The 27,476-nt window shown below is 37.0% G+C and overlaps 1 protein-coding gene across 1 annotated transcript in view; it reads left to right on the forward strand.

The window, feature by feature from the left end:
* Window positions 1-27,476, forward strand: part of Anapc1 (anaphase promoting complex subunit 1) — a 101,653-nt gene that overhangs the window by 32,593 nt on the left and 41,584 nt on the right. Inside the window, exons 18-28 of the mRNA XM_042695563.1 lie at window positions 1,191-1,265; window positions 4,558-4,826; window positions 5,692-5,783; window positions 6,585-6,733; window positions 10,664-10,742; window positions 11,460-11,496; window positions 11,589-11,659; window positions 13,451-13,629; window positions 18,921-19,135; window positions 21,815-21,933; window positions 25,499-25,770. Of these exons, the coding sequence (XP_042551497.1) occupies window positions 1,191-1,265; window positions 4,558-4,826; window positions 5,692-5,783; window positions 6,585-6,733; window positions 10,664-10,742; window positions 11,460-11,496; window positions 11,589-11,659; window positions 13,451-13,629; window positions 18,921-19,135; window positions 21,815-21,933; window positions 25,499-25,770 (1,557 nt within the window). The remainder of the gene's footprint in view (window positions 1-1,190; window positions 1,266-4,557; window positions 4,827-5,691; window positions 5,784-6,584; window positions 6,734-10,663; window positions 10,743-11,459; window positions 11,497-11,588; window positions 11,660-13,450; window positions 13,630-18,920; window positions 19,136-21,814; window positions 21,934-25,498; window positions 25,771-27,476) is intronic.

Genomic DNA, 27,476 nt, shown 5'->3' on the forward strand with positions numbered 1-27,476 from the left:
CTAAGTTCAAATCCCCATACTGAAGTTATAAGTTACTCTTGTAAGCATGAATACCATTCACCAAAGAGTCAGTCTTACCTCATGCTTTTATCACAAGTACTGTCATTGCCTGATTCATTTTTTTCTCTAATAGCATCCAGCTTCCATTAAAGATATATACCACCATTCAACAAATATGAAAATTTCACTTTGTCATTTAAATTAAGCATGTTAACTTTTACTTTGCTTTTGGGACACTATTGACTTTTGAGAGATGTCACAAAATTAAGGGAAGGAAAACAGCGGGTCACACAACGATTTAAATATAATTGACACTAATTTGGGCTGACTGAGAGTTGCTCTACATCAGATGAGCTGTGGTAATGTGTGTTTAGGATATTAACATTTTTGTTCTTAGAATTTCTTTTGGCTTCTGTTGTAATTATTTTTCACTGTGCTTGGTGTTAAAAGTACCTGTAATAAATCTGTGAATGTGTTCAACTTACTGTAATTGCTTTATGAGGTTTTGGGGAATCAAACCCATGGCTTTTGTACATATTAGTCAAGGGCTGTAACCTTAACCCTAAGCATTGTTGATACTGCCTTTTAAATGAAAATGACTAATCAGAATTTCTTATAGCATTAAGAATTATTATAAAACACTTTATACTTTACCAGTAGGTAATTATTAGGATGTGTTGAATTTTTTTCTTTTTTAGTCATATTAGGGTTTGGAGTGTGCTTGGTAGACAAGGACTCTGTCACTTTAGTTGTGCCTCCAGTCCTTTTTTTTCCGGACATGGGGCTTGAACTCTGGGCCTGGGCGTTGTCCCTCAGCTCTTCAGCTCAAGGCTAGCACTCTACCATTTGAGCCACAATACTGCTTCTGGTTTTCTGGTGGGTAATTAGAGATAAGAGTCTCACAGACTTTGCTTCCCAGGCTGGCTTTGAACAATGGTCCTCAGAGTTCGGCCTCCTGGGTAGGATTACAGGTGTGAGCCACTGGTACCCAGCTCCTCCAGTCCTTTTATTGTCTTATTCTTCCTTCCATAATTTCATCTTCATGATGACCTAGAAGAAAAATTGTATTACAATTTTCTAGATGAAAAATGAGTTTTGATGGTTTTCCTCAGTTTTCATAATTAGCAGAATTGATGTCTGAATGCAAATAATAAATGTATGATTTGTCTTCTTGTCGTTTTTTTTTCCAGTTTGACTTTGAAGGATCACTTTCTCCAGTTATTGCACCCAAAAAAGCAAGACCTTCTGAGACTGGATCTGATGATGTAGGTATTCCTGATAATATAAATTAATTTAAGATTATTTTAATGCTAGATGTTTTTCAAGAGTAAGTTCTGTTCTGTTTTGTTGTGTGTGATCATTTATTCACTGTTGTCTTAGTCATCTAAAAATTACTGTGAACACTAGTTCTGCTGCACGATTTCAGTTTATAGGTAGAGGTATTATATTGCTAATTAGTCACTTGAACTGACAGCCTTTATTTTTTCTGCAGTGATTCTTCAGGCTCCAATGTATCAGATCCTGTAGATACGTTGATAAATGGTCTTATTTTTTAATTATTAAATTTAAAATAAATGGAAAGTTTGGTCAATTTGACATAAGCATATTCATGTAACTCATACTCCTATCGAAACACAAAATAGAATGTAGCTAGGCACATGTGGCTCATACCTATGCTTGTATCTACTATGGAGGCTGAGATGTGAGAATCTTGGTTCAAAGCTAGTCCAGGCATGAAAGCCCACGAGACTTTTTTTTTCTTTTTTTTTTTTTAATTGTGAAAATACCGTACAGAAGGGTTACAATTACATGGGCAAGGTAATGAGTACATTTCTTATCAAGCATTGGTGCCTCCTCCTTTGTTTCCCCTCCCCTCCCATCCCCTCCCTCCCTCCCCTTCCCATCCCCTCCCCCCAAAGTTGTAAAGTTCATTTTTCGACATAACAACATGTATATCTCATTGTTGCAATGGGTCCACCTGTCCAGGCCCAAAGAAACATAGGTCCCATGGTTTCCCTAATTTGCAATAACTAATATATGTCTGAGACAGACAGAAAAGGTCAGATAAATTGATGTTAGGTGAAATGAACCATGAGACTCTTTATCACCAATTAACCACCAGCAATTTGGAAGTGGCGCTGTGATTCAAAGTGGTAGAGCACTAGCTTTGAGTAAAAGCTTAGAGATAGCACCCAGGCCCCATGTTCATGCCCTATGACCAACAAAAAACAGAACAAAACACAATGTTTCCATAATTCCATAAAGTTCCCCTGTACCATGTTTATTCATTTGTGTATTTTTTAACTTTCCTCAAGCAACCAGTGACTTGCATTCTATCACCATATTTCAGTTGTGCTTCTTCTAGAACTTTATACAAATGAAATAATGTAGTTTGTAACCTCTAATATATATGAAACCTTTAATTTCATTTATAGTTTATATAAAGAAACTAATTTCTCTTTGGTGTAATGTTTTGAAAATTCATATTGTTGTATATCAGTTGTTTGTTGGGACCTATTGCTGAGTAGTGTGAGTGCACTATAGTTTGGTTCTGTATGCTGATGAGTATCTAGACCTTTTTTTTTGTCCTTTGTTTTTTCTGTGTGTGTGGCGGGGGGTGGTAATTGGGCTTGAACTGAGGGCTTTGTGTTTGCTAAGCAAGCACTCTACCACTTGATCCATGGTTCTAGCTTATTTCCTTTTTTTTTTTTTTTTTTTTTTGGTGCCAGTCCTTGAGTTTGAACTCAGAGCCTTGACACTATCCCTGAGTTTCTTTCACTTAAGTCAAGCACTCTATCACTTGAGCCACAGTTCTCCTCTGGCTTTGTTTTGTTTTGTTTTTGGTAGTTTATTGGAGATAGAGTGTCTCACAGACTTTCCTGCCTGGTCTTTGAACCATGATCCTCAGATCTCAATCTCTTGAGTACGTAGGATTGCAGGCATAAACCACCAGCACCTAGCCTACTTCCGTTTTTTTTTTTTTAATGCCTGTCCTAGGGCTTGGACTCTAACCCAGAGCTTTTTTACTGAAAGCTACTGGTTTACCACTTATGCCACAGCTCCACTTTTGGCTTATTGGTGGTTAATTGGAGATAAGGTCTCATTGACTTACCTACATAGATTACTTTGAATTGTGATCCTTAGGTCTCACCCTCCGGAGTAACTAGGATTTCATTTTAACAATTTGAGTGTGTACAAAGTAGTTTGCCTCAGTGATTTTAATTTAACTTTTTCTGACTATTAGCTATTTCTGTCCTTTTTTGAAAAGTGTTTGTTTAGATCTTTCAACTTCTTTAGTTGTATTTAAAAAGTATTTACTGAGCTATGGAAGTTCCTTACATGTTTTGGTAAGAGTTTTTTCCTATGTACACTTGTTGAGAACATTCCTTTCTAAAAACCAGGACATCCAAAATATATTATTATTTCAGCTGTTCATTTTTATGGGGTTTATATAATTTGCTGTTTGTATACATTGTAAGAAGAGGGCTGAGAAGGTGGCTCAGTGGTAGAGCGTGCTTGCCTTGCATGCATGAGGCCCTGGGTTTGATTCCTCAGCACCACATAAGCAAAAAGAAAAAAGTTGGAAGTGGCGTTGTGGCTCAAATAGTAGAGCGCTAGCCTTGAGCTGAAGAGCTGAGGGACAGTGCCCAGGCCCAGAGTTCAGGCCTACCTTGCTTAACATGATTTGTTCTAGTTTTGTCCATTTCTTTGCAAATGACATTATTCTTTCTGATAGCTGTGTAAAAGTCCATTGTATATAGGTACCACGTTTTTGGGATCCACATAACTATTTTGGGGCATTTGTTGTTGTTTCCGTATTTTGGCTACTGTGAATAGTGTAGCAATGAACATTGATGTGGAGGTGTCCTTATCATATCCTTGCTCATGATGCTCAGGGAAGTTGCCTAGGAGTGGTTGTAGGGAAGGTCTAGTTTTTTTGAGGAACCTCTTTTTTTGTGCAATTAATATATAATGATAAAATTACCCCCCCCCCCAAAATAGTTCCTAAGTAGTAGGATTCTTCTCTGGAAGTCTCTATGAAAATATGATTGGACTTTTTGATACTCAAAAAAAAAAGTAACTTATCTTTCCAGGCTCTGGTGGCTTGTGCCTGTAATCTTAGCTACTCAGGAGACTGAAATCTTAGAATTATACTTCAAAGTAGCCCGGGCAGAAAAGTCCATGAGATTCTTGTCTCCTTTTAACCACCAAAAAAGCCAGAAGTGGAGCTGTGGCTCAAGTGGTAGAACACTAGTCTTGAGCAAAAATGCTCCGGGATTGCACCTAGGCTCTTAGTTCAAGCACCAGGACAAGCACCAAAAAAACAAAAATAAAAATAAAACCTCAACAAAAAAAGCAGCTTGTCTTAATGTTCACTACTGGCATCTGGAAATTGCTTGGCTATTTTATAGATTCTTTTTTCAGCATTGTGTGTTTTTTTTTCTATTAATAGGCCAACTTAAAATGGAATTTGAATTGTTTAAGTGAATTTGCCTTTATTATTGATGACATTTCAAGGAGACATAAAATAAACAATATCCTTTTTATTCTTCTTAGGACTGGGAATATTTAGTAAATTCGGACTACCACAAGAATGCTGAGTCTCATCTTTTGACCAGATCCTTAGGTTTGAATTTGTTGAAAACTTCAAGGGTGAAGGATGAAGACTTGCCACAAAACCTCATCCTAGATTCATCTACTCTTCTCTTTACTCATATACCTGCAATTTTTTTTGTACTTCACCTTGTCTATGAGGAGCTTAAGTTAAATACTCTAATGGGAGAGGGAATTTGCTCGCTTATTGATCTTCTTGTTCAGCTGGCAAGGTAAATTTTGTTTATATATTAAAAACTGTCAAAGGGCCATAGACATGATATTATATAGGAACTTTATCAACAAGCTTCTGAAAGATACTTTCTCAGACAAATTTAGCGTTTTTTTTTATGAATCACACAACTGTAAAGATAGCACTAAGTAAGGGAATAATATGTTGGAATTTTTAGTCTATACAGAGTAAAGTAGCTGAGCATGGTAGTACTTAGATAAGTGAGGAAGGGGGATTGAATTTGAGGCCAGTCTGGATTATATTGGAAGCCCTTGTCTCTTACTCCTCCTCTAATAACCAGAACAAAATCAGTCAATCAAACAAACAATAAAATCCTTAGCTAATATCCCCATTTTCTAGAAGAAGGTATTGAAATTCATAAAGATTACTTGCTAGAGATTACAGAACTAATGAATTATAGAAGATGAACAATACTACAGTGCTCTTTTTGTAAATTGAGCTCCATGGAATTTTTCTGGCAAAGAATTGGTTATAGGGCTGGGAGGTGGCTCAGTGGTACAGTGCTTGTCTAGTATGCATGAAGCCCTGGTTTCGATTCCTCAGTACCACGTAAACAGAAAAAGCCAGAAGTGGAGCGGTGGCTCAAGTGGTAGAGTGCTAGCCTTGAGCAAAAGAAGCTCAGGGACAGTGCCTAGGCCCTGAGTTCAAGCCCCAAGACTAGGGGCAAAAAAAAGGTTATATTTGTCATACTGGGCACTTTGATATCTAAACACAAGAAACTAGATTTGATTTATCTTTTTCATAACCATATTTTTAAAAATTAAGTATGCATGCAACTGGCTAATCTTTCTAACTGACAGGAAATGCTGTTGTGCCTTTTTAAAATATGCTTTTAATATTTTTAGGGACTTAAAATTGGGGTCTTATGTAGATCACTACTATAGAGACTATCCAATGCTTGTCAGAACTACTGGACAAGTATGTACTATTGATCAGGGTAAGTATTTGAGTTATTACAGATTTTCTGACCAGTGTAGTGACATTTACATGTGTCTTTTTCAATAAATAACAAAGGACACATTCTCATTAAGTAAAGTCTCTTCACCAGGCTAATTTTGGTATCTAGTATTTGATCCCCGACTTTTAGTAAGTCATAACTTTGTCAGTATATATAGGAAAAACTGTACCTATCCTTAAGTTTCTGACTTAAAATAGTTCAAAGGGAGCTTCTGATGTTAAGGAATAATTTACATGTGTGTTCTCTAGTTAGTAGCTATTAGTCACATGTTACTTGAATTTAATTAAAATTAAGCATTTAATTTCTCAGTGCACTAGCCATATTTCTAATACTCAGTAACCACATAAGCTAGTGGTTACCATGTTTTGACAGCACAGATGTAGGACTTTTCCATCACTAGTTTACTCTTCTAGACCTTGAGCTAAAGGGACCTGAAGTTTGGTCCCAGTTCTTAAAGCTGAATCCTTGGTGTCCTCTTTGTTTTCTTACTTTTAAGATTAGGCCAGAAAACCTTGGTAAGATTTTATGTATGCTTTGGGAACCAGAATTTGCTAAATTACTATTCAGGATGGGATGAAATGCAAGTTGTTTAAATTGGCACATGATAATGTAGTCAGCTACTTATTGTGGCAGAAAATATGAAGCATTTTGAAGAATGTGGGAAAATGTTATCCTGATTGTTTTGAAATGACTGGTACAGTTAATCATCTTCCCTTTAGAATAAAATAGTGTTCTCTTACATGTTCTTGACTCTTTATAAACACCTATCTAATTTTAAAGGGCAAACAGGATTTATGCATCGTCCATCATTTTTTACTTCTGAGCCACCAAGTATTTATCAGTGGGTGAGTTCTTGTCTTCAAGGTGAAGGAATGCCACCCTATCCTTACCTCCCTGGCATCTGTGAAAGAAGCAGACTAGTAGTCTTGGTATGTATTCAGTGTGGTGACTGTCTTGTTTAATGTTGTTGTTGTTTTATTAGCATATATTAATTGTACATGCATTATGACATTTTCATACATACATATATACATACATCCAAACTGAATTTTTTTTTTTTGGCCTTGAACTCCTCAGGGCCTGGACACTGTCCCTGATGTTTTTTGCTGAAGGCTGGTGCTCTACCACTTTGAGCCACAGTTCTACTTCTGGTTTTTGAATGGATAATTGAAGATATGAGTCTCATGGGGCCTTTTCTGCCATGGCTGGCTTCTAACTGTGATCCTCAGATTTCAGCCTCTTGAGTAGCTAGGATTACAGGTACGAGCCATCAGCACTGGCAGGATATATGCCTTAGCCATTTGTATTTCCTCTGAGAACTGTTCATTCAGTTTACCTCTTACCCATTTATTATTTGGATTACTTGTTCTTTTACTGTTTAATATTATGAGCTCTTTTTATAGTCTGAATATTAATCCTTCATATGTTGAAAAGCGGCGGCGATTTTTTTTTCTTATTCTGTGGGTTATCTGGTTTTCTGACACCAAAAAAACCAAAAAACCTCCACTATCCTATGGAACTCAGCCTCCTTAATAGCTAAGTTTGCAGGTGTGAGCCATCAATGGTGTGTGTGTGTTTTGACCCTGGTAACTTGTATTTTGTTGACATGAAATTTGCCTATTTTAGGTACCTCTTGTTAGGCTCATACAATATTTACTAATCCTTATTTTCTACTACACAAAGTACTCCACATAGAATAATATTTTCAGAATTTATTCATGTTATAGCATTGCCAAAATCACATTCCTTCTTAAATGAATAATTATTGTGTAGATATATAATAAATAAATAGTAAATAAATAGTTTCTCCTATTCTCTATTCATGTATACATGAGTTATGTCCACCTCTTGGCTGTTGTGGATGATGCTACCCTGTTAACTGTCACTTGTACCAATCTGTATAAGTTGTACAATCTGTAAGTCTGCTTTGGGTTCTTTTTGATTTGTACTTGGAAAGGTATATACTAGTTCATATAGTTTGATGTCCATTTCAGGAACCACTAAATGTATTTTATATTAGCTGCAGTATTTTATATTCCCACCAACAATGCAAGAGTTAGGGTCTCGATTTTATTTTAATTAATTATTTTTTTGTCCGTCATGGGGCTTTTACTCTGGGTCTGAACTCTGTTCCTTAGCTCTTTATCTCAAGGCTAGTGCTCTACCACTTGAGCCACTGCACTACTTCCGGTTTTCTGAGTGGTCTATTGGAGATAAGAGTCTCATGAATTTCCTACCCAGGCTGGCTTTGAACTGTTATCCTCAGATCTCAGCCTCCTGAGTAGCTAGGATTATAGGCCTGAGATAGGCGTGAGCTACCAGCTCCGACAGGTTTCATTTTTACTACATTCTTGCCAACGTTTTTTTCTTGATTTTTTTTTTTTTAATAGCCATCCTAGTAGGTAAGAAATAGCATTTCATTGTGGTTTTCTAATGAACAGTGATTTCTCCAATGGCCAGTGATGTTGAGGATATTTTTGTGTGCTTATAGCCAATTTATATGTTCAAAGAAATGTCTAAATTATTTGACTGTTTTTTTTTGTTGTTGTTGTTTTGTTTTGTTTTTTGGTTGGTCATGGGGCTTGAACTCTGGGCTTGGGTGCTATCCTTCAGCTCTTCAGCTCAAGGTGAGCGCTCTACCACTTGAGCCACAGCGCTACTTCTGGTTTTCTAGTGCTTCATTGGAGATGAATCTCACGGACTTTCCTGCCCTGGCTGGCTTTGAACCGTGATTCTCAGATCTCAGCCTCCTGCGTAGCTAGGATTACAGGCATGAGCCACCGGCACCCGGCTCCTTTGACTGTTTTTGAATTGTAGTTTTTTGAAAATGATTGTAGGTACCTGGGCACCGGTGGCTTATGCCTGTGATCCTAGCTATTCAGGAGGCTGAGATCTGAGGATCACGGTTCAAAGCCAGCCTGGGCAGGAAAGTCCATGAGACTCTTTATCTCCAATAAAAACCACTAGGAAACCAGAAATGATGCTGTGGCTCAAGAGGTAGAGCGCTTGCCTTGAGCTGAAGAGCGCAGAAACAGCGCCCAAGCCCAGAGTTCAAGCCCCATGACTGACCAAAAAAAAAAAGTTTGTAGGTGTTTATTAGCATATTGTTGTAGTTTATCAAGATAATTTTATTAAGTTTATTAGAATAATTAAGATATTGCTATAGGACTTTACTAATTAAGATATTAATAATTTTTCTTCTCAAATACATGATTTAAAATATATTCTTAGTAAAATTGGCTTTTGTGCTCAGCTTACCTTTTTGTCTTTCTTTAGATTTTTATACTCTCAGTATTCCTTTATCACTTGTGTGCTCACAGACCTACTTAAAAAATACGTGAAAATAAACAACAGAAGCTTTTAGTTTTGTCATGAGTTTTATTGTTAGACTTATTAGATGTTTTGCTAATGAGATATTTGTAACAATCATTCTAGACTCTTAGCTATGGCTCTACTATGTCTGCAGGTACTAGAGGAGATATGGTATTGGCTGATTAACCTTAGATGAAATGAAGGAAGGGAAAATAAGGAAGGGATCTAAGGTTTATTGTGGGCCTATTGTCTTTAAGAAGCCTCATGATTTCTTATTTAATAGGTATAGTTTATCTATATTATTGTGCTATTTTTCATTAATGTGATTTACATCTAAAAATAGATTAACAATACATATTTTTGTATTTGCTATAGGGCATATATTTAAACTTTTTGGATAGGATGGTATATATGTATTGTGGACAAAAGGATGTGGTAACTTGCTTTCTTCGTGAAAGCAAATACTACTACAGCTCTTTGGAATTTAGAGTGTGGAGATTAAATAAAGATGATTTTGCCTAGTAGTTAATCCCACCTCCACATCCAAAATAGATTGAAAACAGTTAACATTTTAAAATATGTGTGTGGTCATATGATTTGGCACTGTAGTAGAAACCTTTATTTTTTCTTTTTTGAGACCTATTTACTAGAAAAATTTTCTTGGTATTGTTTGTAAATAAGCATAATGTTTTAAAACAAATTAAAGCCAAATTGAGATACTTCTAAATAGCTCTTAGATACTACTAGGATGCGACTAGATACCCATTAGGATGAGTAAAATTCAGTTTTGGTGAGAATATGAAGCAACTAAAACTCATTTTGCTGGTGAGGCTGCAAAAATCGTGCAGAATTTGGAAAACTGAGTTTTTTGTAAAACAATTCTACTTTTAGGTGTTTACTTAAGAGAATCAGAAACATACGTATACAAAAATTCAAGTGTGAATGCTTAAAACAAGTTTTCTCATAATTAACACATTGAAAACAACCCAGAGGTCCACCAATTTTTGAGTAAAATTAGTACATCTGCATAATGGAATAGTTCAGCAGTAAATAGAAACAAACTTCTAATATAAGCAGTAAAGCAAATGATTCTCAAAGGCACTATGCTACATTACAGAAGGAAAACATGAAAGATTATATATTGTATAATCTCTTTTACATAATGTTGTAGGACAGGCAAAACTGTGAGTCAAGAAAAGGTTTCTAGTGTTGGTGTAGGAGGAAGTGGGGTGATGGTAGAGGGCACAGGGAGCCTTTTGCTGTAGTACAGATACTCTGTGTTGTGAGTATGCTGTGGTCACATGATTTTATTATGGTTGTCATGGAGTCATAGAATTTTAACACCTAAAATGGATAAATCTTCTAACAGTATTTTTTTCTCCCTAATTATACCTCAGTACTTAAAAAAATATTAATAGTACTTATATATCCTCAACACTGGGTAGAATAAGGCAGGAGGATTACAAGTTCCATCCCAGCCTGAGCTATGTAGTAAGATCCTGTCTCAAAAACGTTTAAAAAAAAATGACTGTTTTCTATTTCTACAGAGTATTGCCCTCTACATCCTTGGTGATGAGAGCTGTGTTTCTGATGATGCCTCACAATATTTATCCAAACTAACTATAAGTAAGTAATTCAAAAGAATTATTATTATTTGCAATACTGAGATTTTGAATGCAGGCTTACACTTGTAGGCAGGTGCTTTACTAGCCCCTTTTGCTTTCAGTATTTTTCAGATATAGTCTCTCTCTTTGCCTGGGCCAGCCTGGACCAGCCTGGACCAGCCTGGACTAGCTTGGACCAGCCTGGACCACATGTTCCCATTTGTACTTACTCAATTAGCTGGGCTGATATGTACAAGCCACCATGTCCAGGTTTTGTTTGGTTGAGATGGGATCCTGTGAACATCTTAGCCTTGGTTGTTCTTGAACCAAGATCCTCTTGATCTCCCAAATAGCTACCAGTTGCCACACTTGTCCTAAAATACATTTGTACAAATGCCACTATCATAACAAGAAAATTAAAATGTTTGTCTATGTTTGCTTTAGAGGCCATATGTTGCTTCTTCTATGATGTTTTAGTATAAAATCCAGAAGTTATTTTTGTATGCCAGGATTACTCAAAATTTGACAAATCTTACTTTACTGTAGTATATCTAAAGAGAATCATGGTAGCTTCCAGGAAATCGTTAAATTTTCCAGGTTTTCCAAATACTGCTTATTGTATTATTTTTTCTGAGTTGATTGTTAATGAATTTTTATTTCCAAGTGTCTTTACATATTTTTATGTATTCTTTCTCTCAGTGAAGCTATTCACAGAAAGTTTCATTTTATTGCCTTTTAGCTCCTCAGAAGTCACAATTGGAGCAAGAAGAAAAGAGGTAACTTTTATTCAGATCGTGCTTGCATATTTAGAATTTAAAATGGTACTGTTTTACTGTTGTGTTTAATAATTGTGTTCTATCCTATATAGGTTTAGTTTCCGGCATTGTACGTCTGTTTCTAGCCTAGCTGAAAGATTAGTTGTTTGGATGACCAGTGTGGGTAAGAGCATCTACCTTCTAACTAGGTCCTGCTTTTTGCATGCTTCCTGCATGCTACCTAGAACTCAGATACAAGGGGAGAGGGGATCCAGCTGTGTGTGAAAAGACCTAAGACTGAAATTATGGGTCATCAAACCAGACTTCTTCTTCCAGGCAATTTCATAAGTTGTAACAGTAGTTAGGATATTAGCTTTTTACTTCTTAGTGCAAAAATGTCTTTATTTTTTATTCCTCTTAGTATGGTTGAGGCTCTGCTTATATAAACTGGAGAACTTTCATCTGTATATTTGAACTTGAAACCATAATGATACACAGGTTTCAAAAACAATTATTTCTGGCAAAGTCTAAAATTGTGTAAAAATAAGCTTTTGAAGGATAAGGGCCAGGGGACTCAGGTATCATGATGAATGAACCAAACATTCATCTGCGAAGAAGGAGAAAAATAACCTTTTGAAAACAGAGCTGAAAATTAAAAAGTGCTGATGAGCACATGTTAAAAAAAATGGGTGCTATCTTTTATATGTGTGTGTATACAGTTCAAAAATAATTTTTAATGAATATTACAAGATGTTTCTGAGTTCTTACCTAGAGAATGCCTAAATGAAGTACCTCACAGGTTTTCTTTTTTTGCACACCACCTTGAGAATGATAATAGTTGTCTTATCTGTATAGACTACTTATGCCAGAAATATCAGATGAGTTCTGTTCATCTTTATATCACTTGATATTTAATAAAATGTTATTCTTAACTAAGGAACTATTTTGCCTAAATAATGGTCAACTTTCTATATTATAAATAATGCATAATATTAAAGTTGCAAAAATAATAAGAAACGTAATTTGAATTACCCTGAGAAATCTAAATATTTAAAATATGAACTATGTTATACATTCAATGAAATGTATATGTTTAGTTGGAGAGAATATTTGTTACCCACCTTTAGGAATAGATTATTACCACTGCAGTTGTAGGCCCCTGTGTACTTGTTCCTGTATGCTACTCTCCTCCCACATACCTCATTGTTACATGTGAACACTATCTTGCCTACATTATTTCTTATCTTCACCTTGGTTTTCTTTATAGTTCTACAGTTTATATAAATATATATTTGACAGAAATGTTCAGTCTTCTTCAAACAGCATTATTTTAAAGATTTATCCATGATAACTTATGTAGAAATAGGTCATTATGTTAAAATTAGACAAAGGAACTTGTATTCCTTTTGTGGCATAGTGAAACAGTCTTTCTATTGGATATATTTATACTTGTATCTTTGGGCATATGGGCACAAGTTTCTTGTGACTGAGTACATACTAGGTCTCCCAGTGTGGTTATACCAGTTTACATTGCTCTGTGTACTTGCCATGTCTTAGTGTTGATTGACTTTAATACTTGTCAATTGAATATGAAGCTATTTTGTCAGTTTTATTTTATATTTCCCTGACTACTCATTAAGTAGATCATCAGCTCTTATGTGTCTAAACCATTTGTATTTCCTCTTTTGGGAAGTTTGTTTTTGTTATTTGTATTTTCCATTTGGGGTAGTTTGTCTTTATTTTGGGAGTTCTCTTTTTTTTCCCTGTGTTTTCTTTTATTCTGTGTCAGGATTTTAGGTGTTCTCTTTGAGATCATTTATACTAATTCCTAAAAGCAAGCATTTCATATGCCAGTAAGATGATTAAAATGAATTTCTTCTTTAGTTGTTAGGACAAACTTTCAGTAGCCAGTCAGAGGATTATTGGAGGAGTTGCAATTCTAAATTAACATTATCTTCCTTCTTTTCACTGCAAGGATTCACTTTAAGAGATTTGGAAACTCTTCCTTTTGGAATTGCTCTTCCCATCAGAGATGCAATTTATCATTGTCGAGAGCAACCTGATTCAGATTGGCCAGAAGCTGTCTGTGTCTTGATTGGACGTCAGGATCTTTCCAAACAGGCTTGTGAAGGAAACTTACCCAGAGGGAAATCTGTGAGTATCAGCCTAGGAAATTTAAAGTTCAGTTTTGTCCTTAGGATTTTTTTCTGTGTCTCTTTTTGCATATCAGTTTCTCTCTCTTTTTTTTTTTTGTCAGTTGTGGGGCCTGAGTATCAGTTTTGTCCTTAGAGAAAATTAAAAAAAAAAAAAAAATAGAATGATTTTATTTTTTTCTGTATCTCTTTGTGCATATCAATTTGTCTTTTTTTTTTTTTTTTTTGGTCGGTTGTGGGCCTGAGCTCTAGGCCTGGGTACTGTCTCTCAGCTCTTCAGCACAAGGCTAGCACTCTACCACTTGAGCCACAGTGCCTCTTCTGGCTTTTTCTGCTTATGTGGTGCTGAGGAATCAAACTCAGGGCCTCATGAATGCAAGGCAGGCACTCTACCACTCAGCCACCTGCCCAGCTCCATAAGTTTGTCTTTTATATTCTAGATAGGGTTTAAAATTGAACATACCATCATCATCATTATTATTTCAGTAGGTAGGCTTGTGCTTTCTAGGTTCTCTCCTCTTGACATGCTTTCAGTTCTTTTTAGCACTGTTACTTTTGTTTGTTTAGATAGGCTCTCACTTTTTTTCTGGCCTGTATGTGGAATGTGATACTTCTATTTTAGACTTCCTGATGTAGCAAGGATGACAGGTATATACTACCATACCCTGCTTCTTCTGTTAAGATCTCAAGCTATTTTGTCTGGGCTGGCCTGGAACTGTTAACCTCTCTATCACCCTCCCAAATCGATAGGATTTCAGGCTTGAGCCACCATGCCAGTTCTAAACACATTTTAATAGTTGCAAACTGAACACAAAGCAGGGGATTTTGTGACTACTATGTCTCTCCTGGACTTTTCTTTGTCTTGAATCAGGATAAGTACTAAGTCAGCAGAAAAACAACTATGACTGTTTCCGTATTTGTACCTTAGTAATTAAGCTGTTCATTGACTTTTGTGTAGAAAAAATTGGATGACACATATCCTGAATTTAGATAGTTAAAATATAACTGTTTTCTCTCCCAAATGCTTTTGAAGTGTTGAATTTCTTGATATAAACTTTTAAGTAAGTATAAATATATTTGTTTAATCATATGGAAGTGAAGCCCTTGGCAAAAAGCACTTTTTTCTCCTCATGTTGTTTAGAAGATGTCATGAAATACTCTCCTCCATTTTATCTTTTTAAGAATGAGTTCCAAGAAGCCTGAAATTAAAAGTAAGGTAAAATACTTTTTACTTTCTAGTTATCTCCCTTTTAATTTACTTAAAATCTTAAAATGAGACTTGTGAGGACCTGGTTGACAAGTTAATTTGAATGTATCAAAATCTCTAGTAGAGAGGATTTTGGATGTTTCTAACACAAAACAGTGATAATATTTCAGGTGACCGACATGCCAATTACCCTGATCTGATCATTCCTTAATTTATTATATATTAAAATACCATAATGCACCCTCAAAATGTGCATAATTATGTACTGAGTATTGGGTTGGAAGTGTACCTCAGTGGTAGAGTACTTGCCTATAGTGTATTAGACTGGATTTCAACCACAACACTGTAAAAATTAATTAAATTTAATTTAAAAAGGGAACCTTCAAATCTCTTAGAACTCTAATTCTAAAAATAAATAGTAATCCAGGTGTGGTAGTTTGTGCTTGTAATAAATCCCATTTACTCAGGAATCTGAGAAATTTGGTTGTGAGTTGGAGACTATCCCAGGGAAAGTTGGACCCTATCTCTTTATAAACAAAGGAACTTGGGATGTGGGTTGAGTGGCTCTAGGTTCAATTACCCTTTTACCTTTCCCCACAAAAAAAAAAAGAAAAAAAAAGGATAGCCTCTTTGAATCATCACACAATTACCTGTGCATTGTAACTATTGATAAATCACATTAGGTCTTGGACTATTAGCAGAGCGTGTATCAAAATTCACTCTTAATCTCACTGTTGGTTATCATGGCCCTGTGCCTGAATCAGTTTCCATGACGATCTGATCTCCATGAATTTGTGTCTAGATGGCAGCTAATTCTTAGTTGAATTAGTATATTTCCTGAAAACAAATCTTCTCTGCTAGTCCAGTTTTTCTTGAACAAAGAAGACCTTTAGCACTTAGGTTTCTTTCTCTTTTTTTTTTTTTTTTTTTTTTAACTGTGAATGCTGATCATTACCACAAATATTCCTATCTGTATTTAAATATAATTTTAAAGAATTCTATCTGAATCAATTTGTTTAGTTCTGGAGGATACATTTTATAACCAGTTTCATCTAAATTCAACTTGTCAGCTATTTGGGTTTATAATGGATGAGGTTAAGTAATCCAATAGAACAACCTAATGATGTGCTACAGTTTGAGAACCATGTCATTAGGAGTTTTTGTTGTGCGAATATTAAAGTACTTCCTGCTACAGTGTCAATAAGCATAAATATTATTTTCTGGGTCCATCATTAATCGGATGTCCAGCATGCCATTGATAGAAACATAGACTAGAGTTGCTTTTATTTTTTTTATTTTGTTAATTTTTTTTTATTGTGAAAATACTGTACAGAGGGATTACAATTACATGGGCAAGACAATGAGTACATTTCTTATCAAGCATTGTAGCCTCCTCCTTTGTTTCCCTTTCCCATCCCTTCCCATCCTCCCCAGCCCCCCCCCCCGACCCAATCCTCCCCCCCCCCCAGCCATGTTGTAAAGTTCGTTTTCGACATAACGACTTGTACATCTCATTGTTGCAATGGGTCCACCTGTATCCCTATTTAAACGATTTGTTTTTCCCCTTCCCCTCCACAATTTATAAAATTATACCGACATCAAATACAGTGAAAGCAGGGATTATACTGTGGGGGAGGAACATACAAAGCAACAAAGAAATCATCTTATAAATGTGTTAGAAACAATCGCATGAAAGAAAAAAAATTTGAATACATATCTTAGGGTTCATTTCCCTAACATCACCTTATCTGACCTTTTCTGCTTGACTCAGACATATACTAGATGTTGCAAGTAAGGGAAACCATGGGACCCATGTTTCTTTGGGCCTGGAGTACTTCACTTAATATAATTTTTTCCAAGCCTTTCCATTTCCTAACAAATGGGGCAAGTGGCAAAAACTCCCATGCTCCTGGATTGGAAAGATCAACATCATGAAAATGGCAATACTTCCCAAGGCTATCTACAAATTCAATGCGATACATATCAAAATTCCAACCTCATTCTTCAAGGAAAGAGAAGAGGCAATCCAAAAATTCATATGGAACAATAAAAGACCCCGAATAGCAAAAACGATCCTCAACAGAAAGAACACTGCTGGAGGAATAGCAATACAAAATTTCAAACTCTACTATAAAGCCATAGTAATCAAAACAGCTTGGTACTGGCACAAGAACAGACCTCAGGACCAGTGGAATAGAATTGAAAACCCAGAAATGAACCTACAGACTTATAGCCATCTAATCTTCAATAAGGGAGCTAAAAAAATAGAATGGAAGAAAGACAGCCTCTTCAGTAAATGGTGCTGGCAAAATTGGTTAACTACTTGTAGAAAACTAAAGCTAGATCCTTACATATCACCCTGCACCAGAATCAACTCCAAATGGATCAAAGACCTTGGAGTCAAAGCAGACACTGAAAACATTACAGGATGGAATAGGAGAAACCCTAGGTCTCCTTGGCACAGGCCCACATTTTCTTTTTAATAGAGACCCAGAAACACAACAAATTAAAGAAAGGTTGGACAAATGGGATTGCATGAAATTGCAGAACCTCTGCATGGCAAAGGACATAGCAAGATCAATAGAAAGCCCACGGACTGGGAGAAGATCTTCACTAGCCATACAGTGGACAAGGGTCTCATATCTAAAATATACCTTGAACGCAAAAAATTAAATCCCCCAACAACAAATCCTCAAAGAAACAACTGCCCAATAAATAAGTGGACTAAAGACTTAAAGAGAAACTTCTCTGAAGAGGAAAGAAGGATGGCCAATAGACACATGAAGAAATGCTCAACCTCTAGCCATAAAAGAAATGCAAATCAAAACAACATTAAGATACCACCTCCCTCCAGTTAGAATGGCTAAAATCAAGAACTCTAATAACAACAGATGCTGGAAGGGATGTGGACAGAAGGGAACCTTACTGCATTGTTGGTAGGAGTGTAAACTTGTTCAACCACTTTGGAAAGCAGTATGGAGGTTCCTCAAAAGACTCCACATAGAACTCCCCTATGACCCAGCAATCCCACTTTTGGGCATTTACCCAAATGTTCACAAACAAGAGCACACTGAAGCTACCAGCACGACTATATTGCAGCGCTATTTACTATAGCTAAGATATGGAACCAACCCAGATACCCTCAGTAGATGAATGGATCAAGAAAATATGGAATATACACAATGGAATTCTATAGTTGCTTTTAAAATGAGAGAGTCCATAGAAACTAAAGTGTATTTTTAAGAAAAAACAATGTTTATTTGAGCATACAAGCCAGATGTTTCCACATTAAATGTTGGAAATCTTTTATTAATAAGGGGATACAAAACTCTTGAGAGAACATGAAGAGATTCCATTCAGTTGCACATCAGAATTGCTTAGACTGGAAAGCCCCATATTAAATCACATAGATTATAAGGACAGGGTGACAATCATGGAATTAATCTCTTCAGTCTCTAAAAAAATTTTTGATTTTCAATCTTTTTCTAAGAAACTTTTCACTTAGGAAAAGAAAAAGACCAATAATGAAAAATTCTCAATAGGACTAAAGAAAGAGCACATTTCCTGGCTCCATTTAACCTTCATGTTTTTTCCCTTTCTGCTTCCATTAATAACAGTCATCATTTCTTTTCTAATAGTGATTGGGGCTTTTATTCTACTTAGAATAGTTACTTGCTTTTTAAAATGATGAAGCTGCAGATTTTGTACAATTTATTTACAGTGTTTCCCTAGTGGGTTCACCACCTGACTATTGTTCTTTTAACCCTTTTACGTCCATTCACTGATTTTTCCAAATAAGGAATAAACTACTTTTACAAAAGATTTGTAGGAGCTCAAAACATAGTCCTATGTAGGAGGCCACCCCAGGAGGGTCACTTGAAAATAGAAGTTCTTGGGCAGTACATCAGTACCCCAACTTTGTAGGGTACCTTTAGATTTGTGTACCTTCAGCTCCACTAGTTCTGCTTTGGCGTTCATACTTGTGTAATGATAGAGTTGTAGTGGTTGATGTGTTATGTCCTCATGTTCAGTAAATTCGTGACCAGAGTTTTAAAGTTAGTATTATAATGATGTCTGTTACTTAGGTGCTCTCATCAGATGTTTCTTCAGGAACGGAGGCTGAGGAGGAAGATGATGGCATGAATGACTTGAATCATGAGGTTATGTCACTAATCTGGAGTGAAGACTTAAGGGTGCAGGATGTGCGAAGGCTGCTTCAAAGTGCACACCCTGTCCGTGTCAATGTGGTGCAGTACCCAGAACTCAGCGACCATGAGTTTATTGAAGAGAAAGAAAACAGGTGAAGACATTTGTTGTCTATTCCTCTGAGGTTTTTCTTACATTGGACACTGATTTATATTTGTTTTCCTTTAGGGTCTTAGTATTTTAAACCCTAAGAACACTAACAAAATTGCTTTCAAGTTAAAGCCAACTACTCATTAACTTTTTTTTATTTTATTTTTTTGTTTATTTGGTACCAAGGAATCGAGCATACTAGGCAAGCACTCTACCACTAAGCCACATTCCTAGCCCACATTTAAAATTTTTATGCATTATCTATGCATGTTTTCTAAGTGTATTTGGCTTTTAGTGATATAATTATACCCTTCTTAAAATACAACATTGTACTTCAGAAAAAACTAAAACCATTTTGCTGGTAATTACCTTAAGGACTTACAAGCAAAAGAAAACCCTGACTCATTGTCTTTGTGTTAATTAAGAATAGATTTAGAGTTGGGGTTGTGCCTTTAAACTCATAGTAGTTCCTTTTACTTTATCCAAAATGTTATAGGAAATTCTCTATTTTTCTCCAGCACTTGATAATTTGCAATCAATATCATAATCCTGTGACACTTACGAGCTGTTGGCTTGGGAACTTCACCTTGTATTTTTCTGTTTTTTTTTGTTTTTGTTGGTTGTGGGTCCTGAACTCTGGGCCTGGGCGCTGTCCCTCAGATCTTCAGCTAAAGGCTATCACTCTACCACTTGAGCCACACAACCACTTCTAGCTTTTCTGCTTATGTGGTGCTGAGGAATCGAACCCAGGGCCTCATACATGCAAGGCAAGCGCTCTACCACTGAGCCACCTTCCCAGCTCTCACCTTGTATTTTTAAATTCTCTTATATTGTTTTCTGCCATGTTTTTGTCATCTGTCCCTGCTCTTCCACTGCTGTCTTTTATCTTACAGTACTATTTCAAGGGGAGGTGCTACCACAACAACTTAACCACAGGTGACTGGAGACCTGAGTTAGTTAGAATTTCTCTATTACTGTTTGCTTTCCATATATACCTAGAGATTGGTCACCTGTAAATAAAAATATGTATGGATAAAGAAGTTCAGATTGGATTGCAGTAGTTATGAGAAGGGGCTCCAGAGCCACTGTCTTCTGGATGAGTGTAGATAAATTACTTAACCCGTTGTTGCCTCATTTGCTTTAGCTGTGAGTATTCATGATTATGACATTTATACCTGGGGTTGCCCTTTGTACCAAGTGAGTTCTTTTTATACAACATTGAATACTGCTTAGGACTTAGTAATGCTCAGTGTAGCCAGACATTATTAGTAATGGAATACATTGATGCTCTCTTTGTTTTGACTGTCTCTGAAATTAAAATGTATCCTTTAGTCAGATGTCAGTTTAATTGGCAGTAGTTTTTTCCTTTTTTTTTAGTACCTAATGAGATCATGATGCACCTTACCAGTGCCATTTTAGATTCAAGGGATATAGTATTGTTGTCATTACTATGTTAATTTTGTGACTTCTGCAAGATTGAATTGGATAAGGTATAAGAACTCCACCAAAAAATTCTGTGGAATGCAGTCATTTGGGTTTGAATTTCCCTGAACCCAAATTGATTTCAACAGCAAGATTTTCCTTTGTAATGAGCTAGATAGTGGTAGTGTTGGGGGTGGTGGTATGTGTGTGTAATTAGGGAAAAAATATGTTTTAATAAGCCAGGCGCCGGTGGCTCACGCCTGTAATCCTAGCTACTCAGGAGGCTGAGATGTGAGGATCACCGTTCAAAGCCAGCCTGGGCAGGAAAGTCCATGAGACTCTTACCTCCAATAAACCACTAGAAAACCAGAAGTGGCACTGTGACTCAAGCGGTGGAGCACTAGCCTTGAGCTGAAGAGCTGAGGGATAGGGCCCAAGCCCAAAGTTCAAGCTCCATGACCGACAAAAAGAAAAAAAGTTTTAATGAATAGCTTTGTCTGAAGATAAAATATGGGCTATTACTGCATGTTTTTAAAAAATATTTTCAAATAAAGCTTTAAAAAGTTTCTTAATTATAAATTCCTACTTCTACATTTTTAGCTTTCATCTTGCTTTAGATGCAATACAGAGAATTTCAGGAGAAAAGCAGAAAAAAAATTCCAGTTAGAGAGGTACCATCTTAACCTTGAACTAAAGTTGGTATATACTGGTATTATTAGTATTGGTTAGTAAATAAATCCTAGTCACCATGTAAGTGAAATGAATTCTCTGTTTCTTCTAGAGACACAAGAAATCCACTCACCTTCTTTCTGTGCATGCAACCACAGAGGTGATGGCATTCCTGAGGGAGTATTGACATAAAGGATGGAAGGAAGCTTCTGCATAAATTGAGGGCAGACTAAAAATTACATAAGAATGAAACTCAGAAAGCACTATATTTTCCTTTGAGAAGGTTAACATCAATTGGAGTAGAATTGTAAATTTTCTTTGAATATTTAGGAAGAATTTGTTTGGTTTGTAGGCCACCCAGGTTTAATTCAAAGCAACACAAAACAAAGAAAATGTGTTTCCCCTTTGAAGTTCCAAGTAGGAGCAAGCATGTTAAAACGAGAACAGTCATGTTTGGGTCGTTCACCTATATCTGTATAGATTTACTTTGAGGTGATTTCATCATACACATTATGCCTCTTTTTGAAATGCCTATGGATTGCATGCCAATTCTGCTTTGCTTTAACATTTTTTGTATATATTTTAATTGTAGATTGCTTCAGTTGTGTCAGCGAACTATGGCTCTTCCAGTAGGACGAGGAATGTTTACCTTGTTTGCATATCATCCTGTTCCAACAGAACCATTGCCTATTCCTAAATTGAATCTAACTGGTATGTTAAGTTCCGGGCTCAGTGAGAAAGGAAAATATACATGCATAATTGGGTTTGTTTGAATTCTTTTAATTAAAAACAAGAGACTTACTTCTTGAACATGGCAAGGTAGTGTATCCTGTAATTCTAGCTACTTGGGAGGATGAGATGTTATCTGTGTTTTTATGGAACCTGTAAAACAGATGGATATAATATATTCAGTAATATATACTATAGTTTATAATACGTAGAAATATAGCCACGGAGTGTTTTCAATTTCGTAAATTAAGAAATGCAGAGTTTCACTCAGATTTAAAAGTAGCATGCCAGAAATGAGGCAGTAGCTGAAAGGAGAACACCTACCCATCTTCCAAGAAAGCCAGTAGAGTTACTGTCAGTTATGTCTTTCTCTCGGAGGTAAAGCAACTTTGTAAAGTTGAAATAGTTATTGAATCCAATGGAGCACATGGGGTATAGATGGTCAGTTATCTTTTCAACTGTTTGCATAAAAGTCTATATAAAATGTTTGGGAAGTAAGAAATCCTGTGGGCTGGGGCCATGAGTCAGTGGTAGAATGCCTGCCTAGCAAGCCCAAAGCCCTGAGTTCAGATCCTAGTAACACAAAAAAAAAAAACACAAAAAACAAAATAAAACAACAACAAACCCACAAAAGGAATCTTATGTAAAATTGACAGGTGATAGAATGTGTTTAATATGGATGATGTAATATCCTGGTAATGCTTAGGTACCACCAAAAAAAAAAAAAAATGAACGGGCAATCATTGTGTGTTGCTGAATCTTTCTTAGTTCACATGATTTAAATGTGTCCATGATGTGGATTCAGTTTTGTTCAAAATATTCTAGTAGGCAAAAAGATAAACAACAAAGCCAAAAAAGTAAAAAAGAAAAGGGTTATCTTGTGGGGATTCTTTTGGTTGTTGTTTTGTCTGTCATGGGGCTAGAACTCTGCGCCTGGGCGCCATCCCTCAACTCTTTAGATCAAGGCAAGCGCTCTACCGCTTAGCCACAGCGCCACTTCTGGTTTTCTAGTGGTTTATTTGAGATACGAGTCTCATGGACTTTCCTACCTGGGCTGGCTCTGACCTGTGATCCTCAGATCTCAGCCTTCTGAGTAACTAGGATTACAGGTGTGAGCCACCGGTGCCCAGCTTGTTTTTGTTTTTGTTTTTTTTGAGCAAGGGTTTCAATATGAGGTATAAGCTGTCCTTGAACTTGGGATTTTACTCCCTTCTTGAGTGCTAGAATTACAGATGTATACCACCTTGCCTGGCCTGGCCTCCTTTAATTTTAAATTAATTTTGGAAAAATTACTTTATTAAAGTAGTGCCTTTCCTAAGCTGACGTGACTTGGTTATACTTTTGTAAATTACTTCACCTCTTATGTACATGCTGAAGGAATATTTCACTCTTTTTTTCTCATCAATGATCTGCCTTTTTTGAGAAAGTACTGATAAGACCTATAAGACTCATTATGTTATCTAATTCTTCACTTAGTTTTAGGTATAAAAAGCAAATAGATTGGTTTTACTTTGTGCTTATACTTTGTGATCTGTGTGTATGATGTGTGTATCAACACTACAAATATGACTACACGCTTAAAACATGCTCATTGTAAGTTTTTAGAATTCTTCATGTTTTAAAGCTCTAATAAACTTGATAATTTTATGTAATTATATTTATTTTAAACATTACTTAAGCTAATATAGGACATTTCAAATATATAGAGTTCAGTTTTTGCCTGTACTCAATAATAGATCAAAATCCAAAGAAATGAAGAAAGAAATCAAGCAGGATATACAGCATTGGTTAATTTGTGTTGTCTTAAAGTATACTGATCATAAAATTAAATTTAGTGAATGTTCCTTTATAGTTCATGTGTTACTCAGGCCTGTAAATAGATGCTTTTTATACAACTATCTCTAAAAACTATTGTAAGGTAAATCATCCCAGAAGCTACTGTTTAAAATATAGAATATTGAAGTCTTTATTATATAGCTAACAGGCTGCAGGCTGCCAGTTGTTCAAAGGCCTGCAACATGCAAATACACCTAATACAGCGAGGAAACCTGCTAAAAAGGAAAGAAATAACAAAAACAATACCAACAAGCCAATTCAGCTCCAATGGAGAGCTGAGTTGGGACTCCATGATGACTAGAGACGAGGCAGGAGACAGGACAAAAACCACGATCAAATGGATACATGTGGCACAAGATCAAAAGGATACATGTGCCATGGAATCCTGGCCGCTAAGCTGGTCCAGGCCTAAATAGGTCGGCACAGGGGGCAGATCCTCAGGAAATTCCCAGTCCCAGGCACTGGATTGACAAATTCAGTAACCTGTCCTCCAAGTGCCTGCCCCTGCCTCCAGGGATCTGGGCACGCCCATTACCTGGGAGGCAGGTGATGGGGACGGGGGAAGGGGTTCCTTCTTCCAGCATGAAGACAAGATGCCAGACCCTACCATCCACCATGTGGCCAATATGGCATTGGTCAGACCTGACCTCCTTACTTCAATACAAATTGATATTTGTAACAGGATAGGCATATAGCAGTAGGGCAAGTTTACAAAGACCTTTTCTTAAGATATTTTTTCTTGGGCTGGGAAGGTGACTCAGTGGTAGAGCGCTTGCCTTGCATGCATAAGGCGCTGGGTTTGATTCATCAGCGCCACATAAGCAAAAAGGAAAAAAAAAGCCGGAGGTGGCGCTGTGGCTCAAGTGGTAGAGCGCTAGCCTCAAGGTGGAGAGCTGAGGGACAGAGCCCAGGCCCAGAGTTCAGGCCCCACGACCTGACTCCCCCACCCCAAAAATAAAAAAATAAATATATTTTTTCTTTAATGTATAGGAATAGGATATTTGAAATTAATATAGTATAGGATAGGATATTTGAAAAGTATAGGATAGGATATTTGAAATTGATGTCAGTATCATCAGTATATATGTAGTTAACATGTGGTGTTAACTACATGTTACATATTAACTATATTTCTAATTAAATACACCTCTACTGTTCAGCAGTGAGTATACTAACTATGGTATATAGTTAAATTGATATTCGTTATCTTACTATCACCGTATGCATTTTAGCAAAACATACAGTGATTATTTTAAATAATTAGGTTTCATCTCTTGTATCAGTTTTGATTAACATGTGAAAACTGCTCATAGACACCTGATATTATTCCACATGTTACAGTGTTAAGGGTTTTGATTATAGTAAAAGTAATTGTATTTTTGGCTGGGTGCTGGTGGCTCATGCCTATCATCCTAGCGACTCAGGAGGCTGAGATCTGAGGATCGTGGTTCGAAGCCAGCAAAGGCAGGACAGTCCATGAGACTCTTATCTCCAATTGACCTCCAGAAAACTGGAAGTGGCGCTGTGGCTCAAGTGGTAGAGTGCTGGCCTTGAGCTGAAATGCTCAGGAAAAACACCCGGCCCAGAGCCCCATGACTGACTGAAAAAACAAACAGAAAAACAAGTAATTGCATTTTCAAAAAGCTCAATTTAACAATTTCATTGTGTGGATTCTTAGTTTTTCAATGTTAATTTTCCTTTGGTTGGATAGGGCGAGCTCCTCCTCGAAACACTACAGTAGATCTTAATAGCGGGAACATCGATGTACCTCCCAACATGACAAGCTGGGCCAGCTTCCATAATGGAGTGGCTGCTGGCCTGAAGATAGCCCCTGCCTCCCAGATCGACTCAGCTTGGATTGTTTACAATAAGCCCAAGCATGCTGAGTTAGCCAATGAGTATGCTGGCTTTCTCATGGCTCTGGGACTAAATGGGCACCTTACCAAGCTGGCTACTCTTAATATCCATGACTACTTAACCAAGGTGAGAACTTGTGAATCCAGAGCCTGAAAACTATACTTTACCTGCCTGTTGCATTAGCTTCTAATTGCTTTCTTGTCCTTTTGTCATTCTATGCCTCTAAATCCATTCATCTCATAGTAGGCAGAGTAATCTCTTTATTTTTAATTTTTTAATTTTTTTATTGTCAAGGTGATGTACAGAGGGGTTACAGTTACATAAGTAAGGGAATAAGTACATTTCTCGTCAAACTTGTTACCCTTTCCCTCTTTTTTCTCCTACTTTCCCTCTTCTCCCAACCTTGCAGAGAGTAATCTTTCTAAAGTATAAATTAATGTGTGTCACCTGGTCAGAACTACTCTCCTAGTGCTCTTAATGTGCTTCTAGGAGGCTGTGTGATCCTACTCTCTCCAGCTTTCCTCTTTGCCATTCTGCCATTGCCTGTCATTTTCCAAGCTTGAGTGCTTTCTTCCTGCCACTCTTGGCTTGTGTGAACTTATCCTTCAGGTTACTAGAAATTTCTTCATGTAATCTTTTTTTTTTTTTGTCAGTCATGGGGCTTGAACTTGGGACCTGGGTGCTGTCCCTGAGCTCTTTTGCTGAAGGCTAGTGCTCTACCACTTTGAGCCACAGTGCCATTTCCATTTTTTGAGACTCTTCTCTCCAGTTAAGAGGAGGACTTTTTTGCCCTTGCTGGCTCTGAACTACGATCCTCACATCTTAGCCTCTGTGTAGCTAGGACTATAGGATTGAGCCAACAGCGCCTGACTTATCTAATCTTTAGAAATTCTTAATAATTCAACCCCTTCTAATTTAAAATATTAGTCTCCTTTAGAATACTATAATTGGGCTGGTAAGGTGGCTCAGTGGTAGAGTGCTTGCCTTGCATGCCTGAGGCCCTGGGTTCGATTCCTCAGCACCACATAAGCAAAAAGAAAAAAGCTGGAAGTGACACTGTGGCTCAAGTGGTAGAGCGCTAGCCTTGAGCTGAAGAGCTGAGGGACAGCGCCCAGGCCCAGAGTTCAGGCCCCACAACCGGACCCCAAAATAAAACAATAATAAAATAAAATAGTATAATTAACTTTGTACTTTTTTGTTGTTGTTGTTTTTTCCTGGTTCTGGGGCTTGAACTTTGTGCCTGGCCTTGTCCCTGAGCTCCTTTTTGCTCAAGGCTAGCACTCTACCATTTGAGCCACACGCCACTTTCAGCTTTTTTTTTTTTTTTTTTGGGTCCACTTGAGCCACAGAGCCACTTCCAGCTTTTTTCTTTTTGCTTATGTGGGGCTGAGGAATTGAACCCAGGGCCTCGAGCATGCAAGGCAAGTGCTCTGCCACTGAGCCACCTTCCCAGCCCCAGCTTTTATTTATTTATTTATTTTTTAATTAGAGATAAGTCTTATGGACTTTCCTGCCAGGGCTGGCTTTGAACCATGGTTCTCAGATCTCGGCCTGCTGTGTAGCTAGGATCACAGGTATATGCCATTGGTGCCTAGCTTTCATACTACTTTTGCCCCTTCCTTCCTTCCTTCCTTCCTTCCTTCCTTCCTTCCTTCCTTCCTTCCTTCCTTCCTTCCTTCCTTCCTTCCTTCCTTCCTTCCTTCCTTCCTTCCTTCCTTCCTTCTTTCCCTCCCTCCCTCCCTCTCCTCCTTCCCTCCTTCCTTCCTCCCCTCCTTCCTTCCTTTCCTTCTTCTCTCTCTCTCCCCCTCTCTCCCTCTCTCCCTTCCCTCCCT

Source organism: Dipodomys spectabilis, unplaced genomic scaffold, assembly GCF_019054845.1.
Source record: "Dipodomys spectabilis isolate Male_0828 unplaced genomic scaffold, ASM1905484v1 ptg000187l, whole genome shotgun sequence".
Taxonomy (NCBI): Eukaryota; Metazoa; Chordata; class Mammalia; order Rodentia; family Heteromyidae; genus Dipodomys; species Dipodomys spectabilis.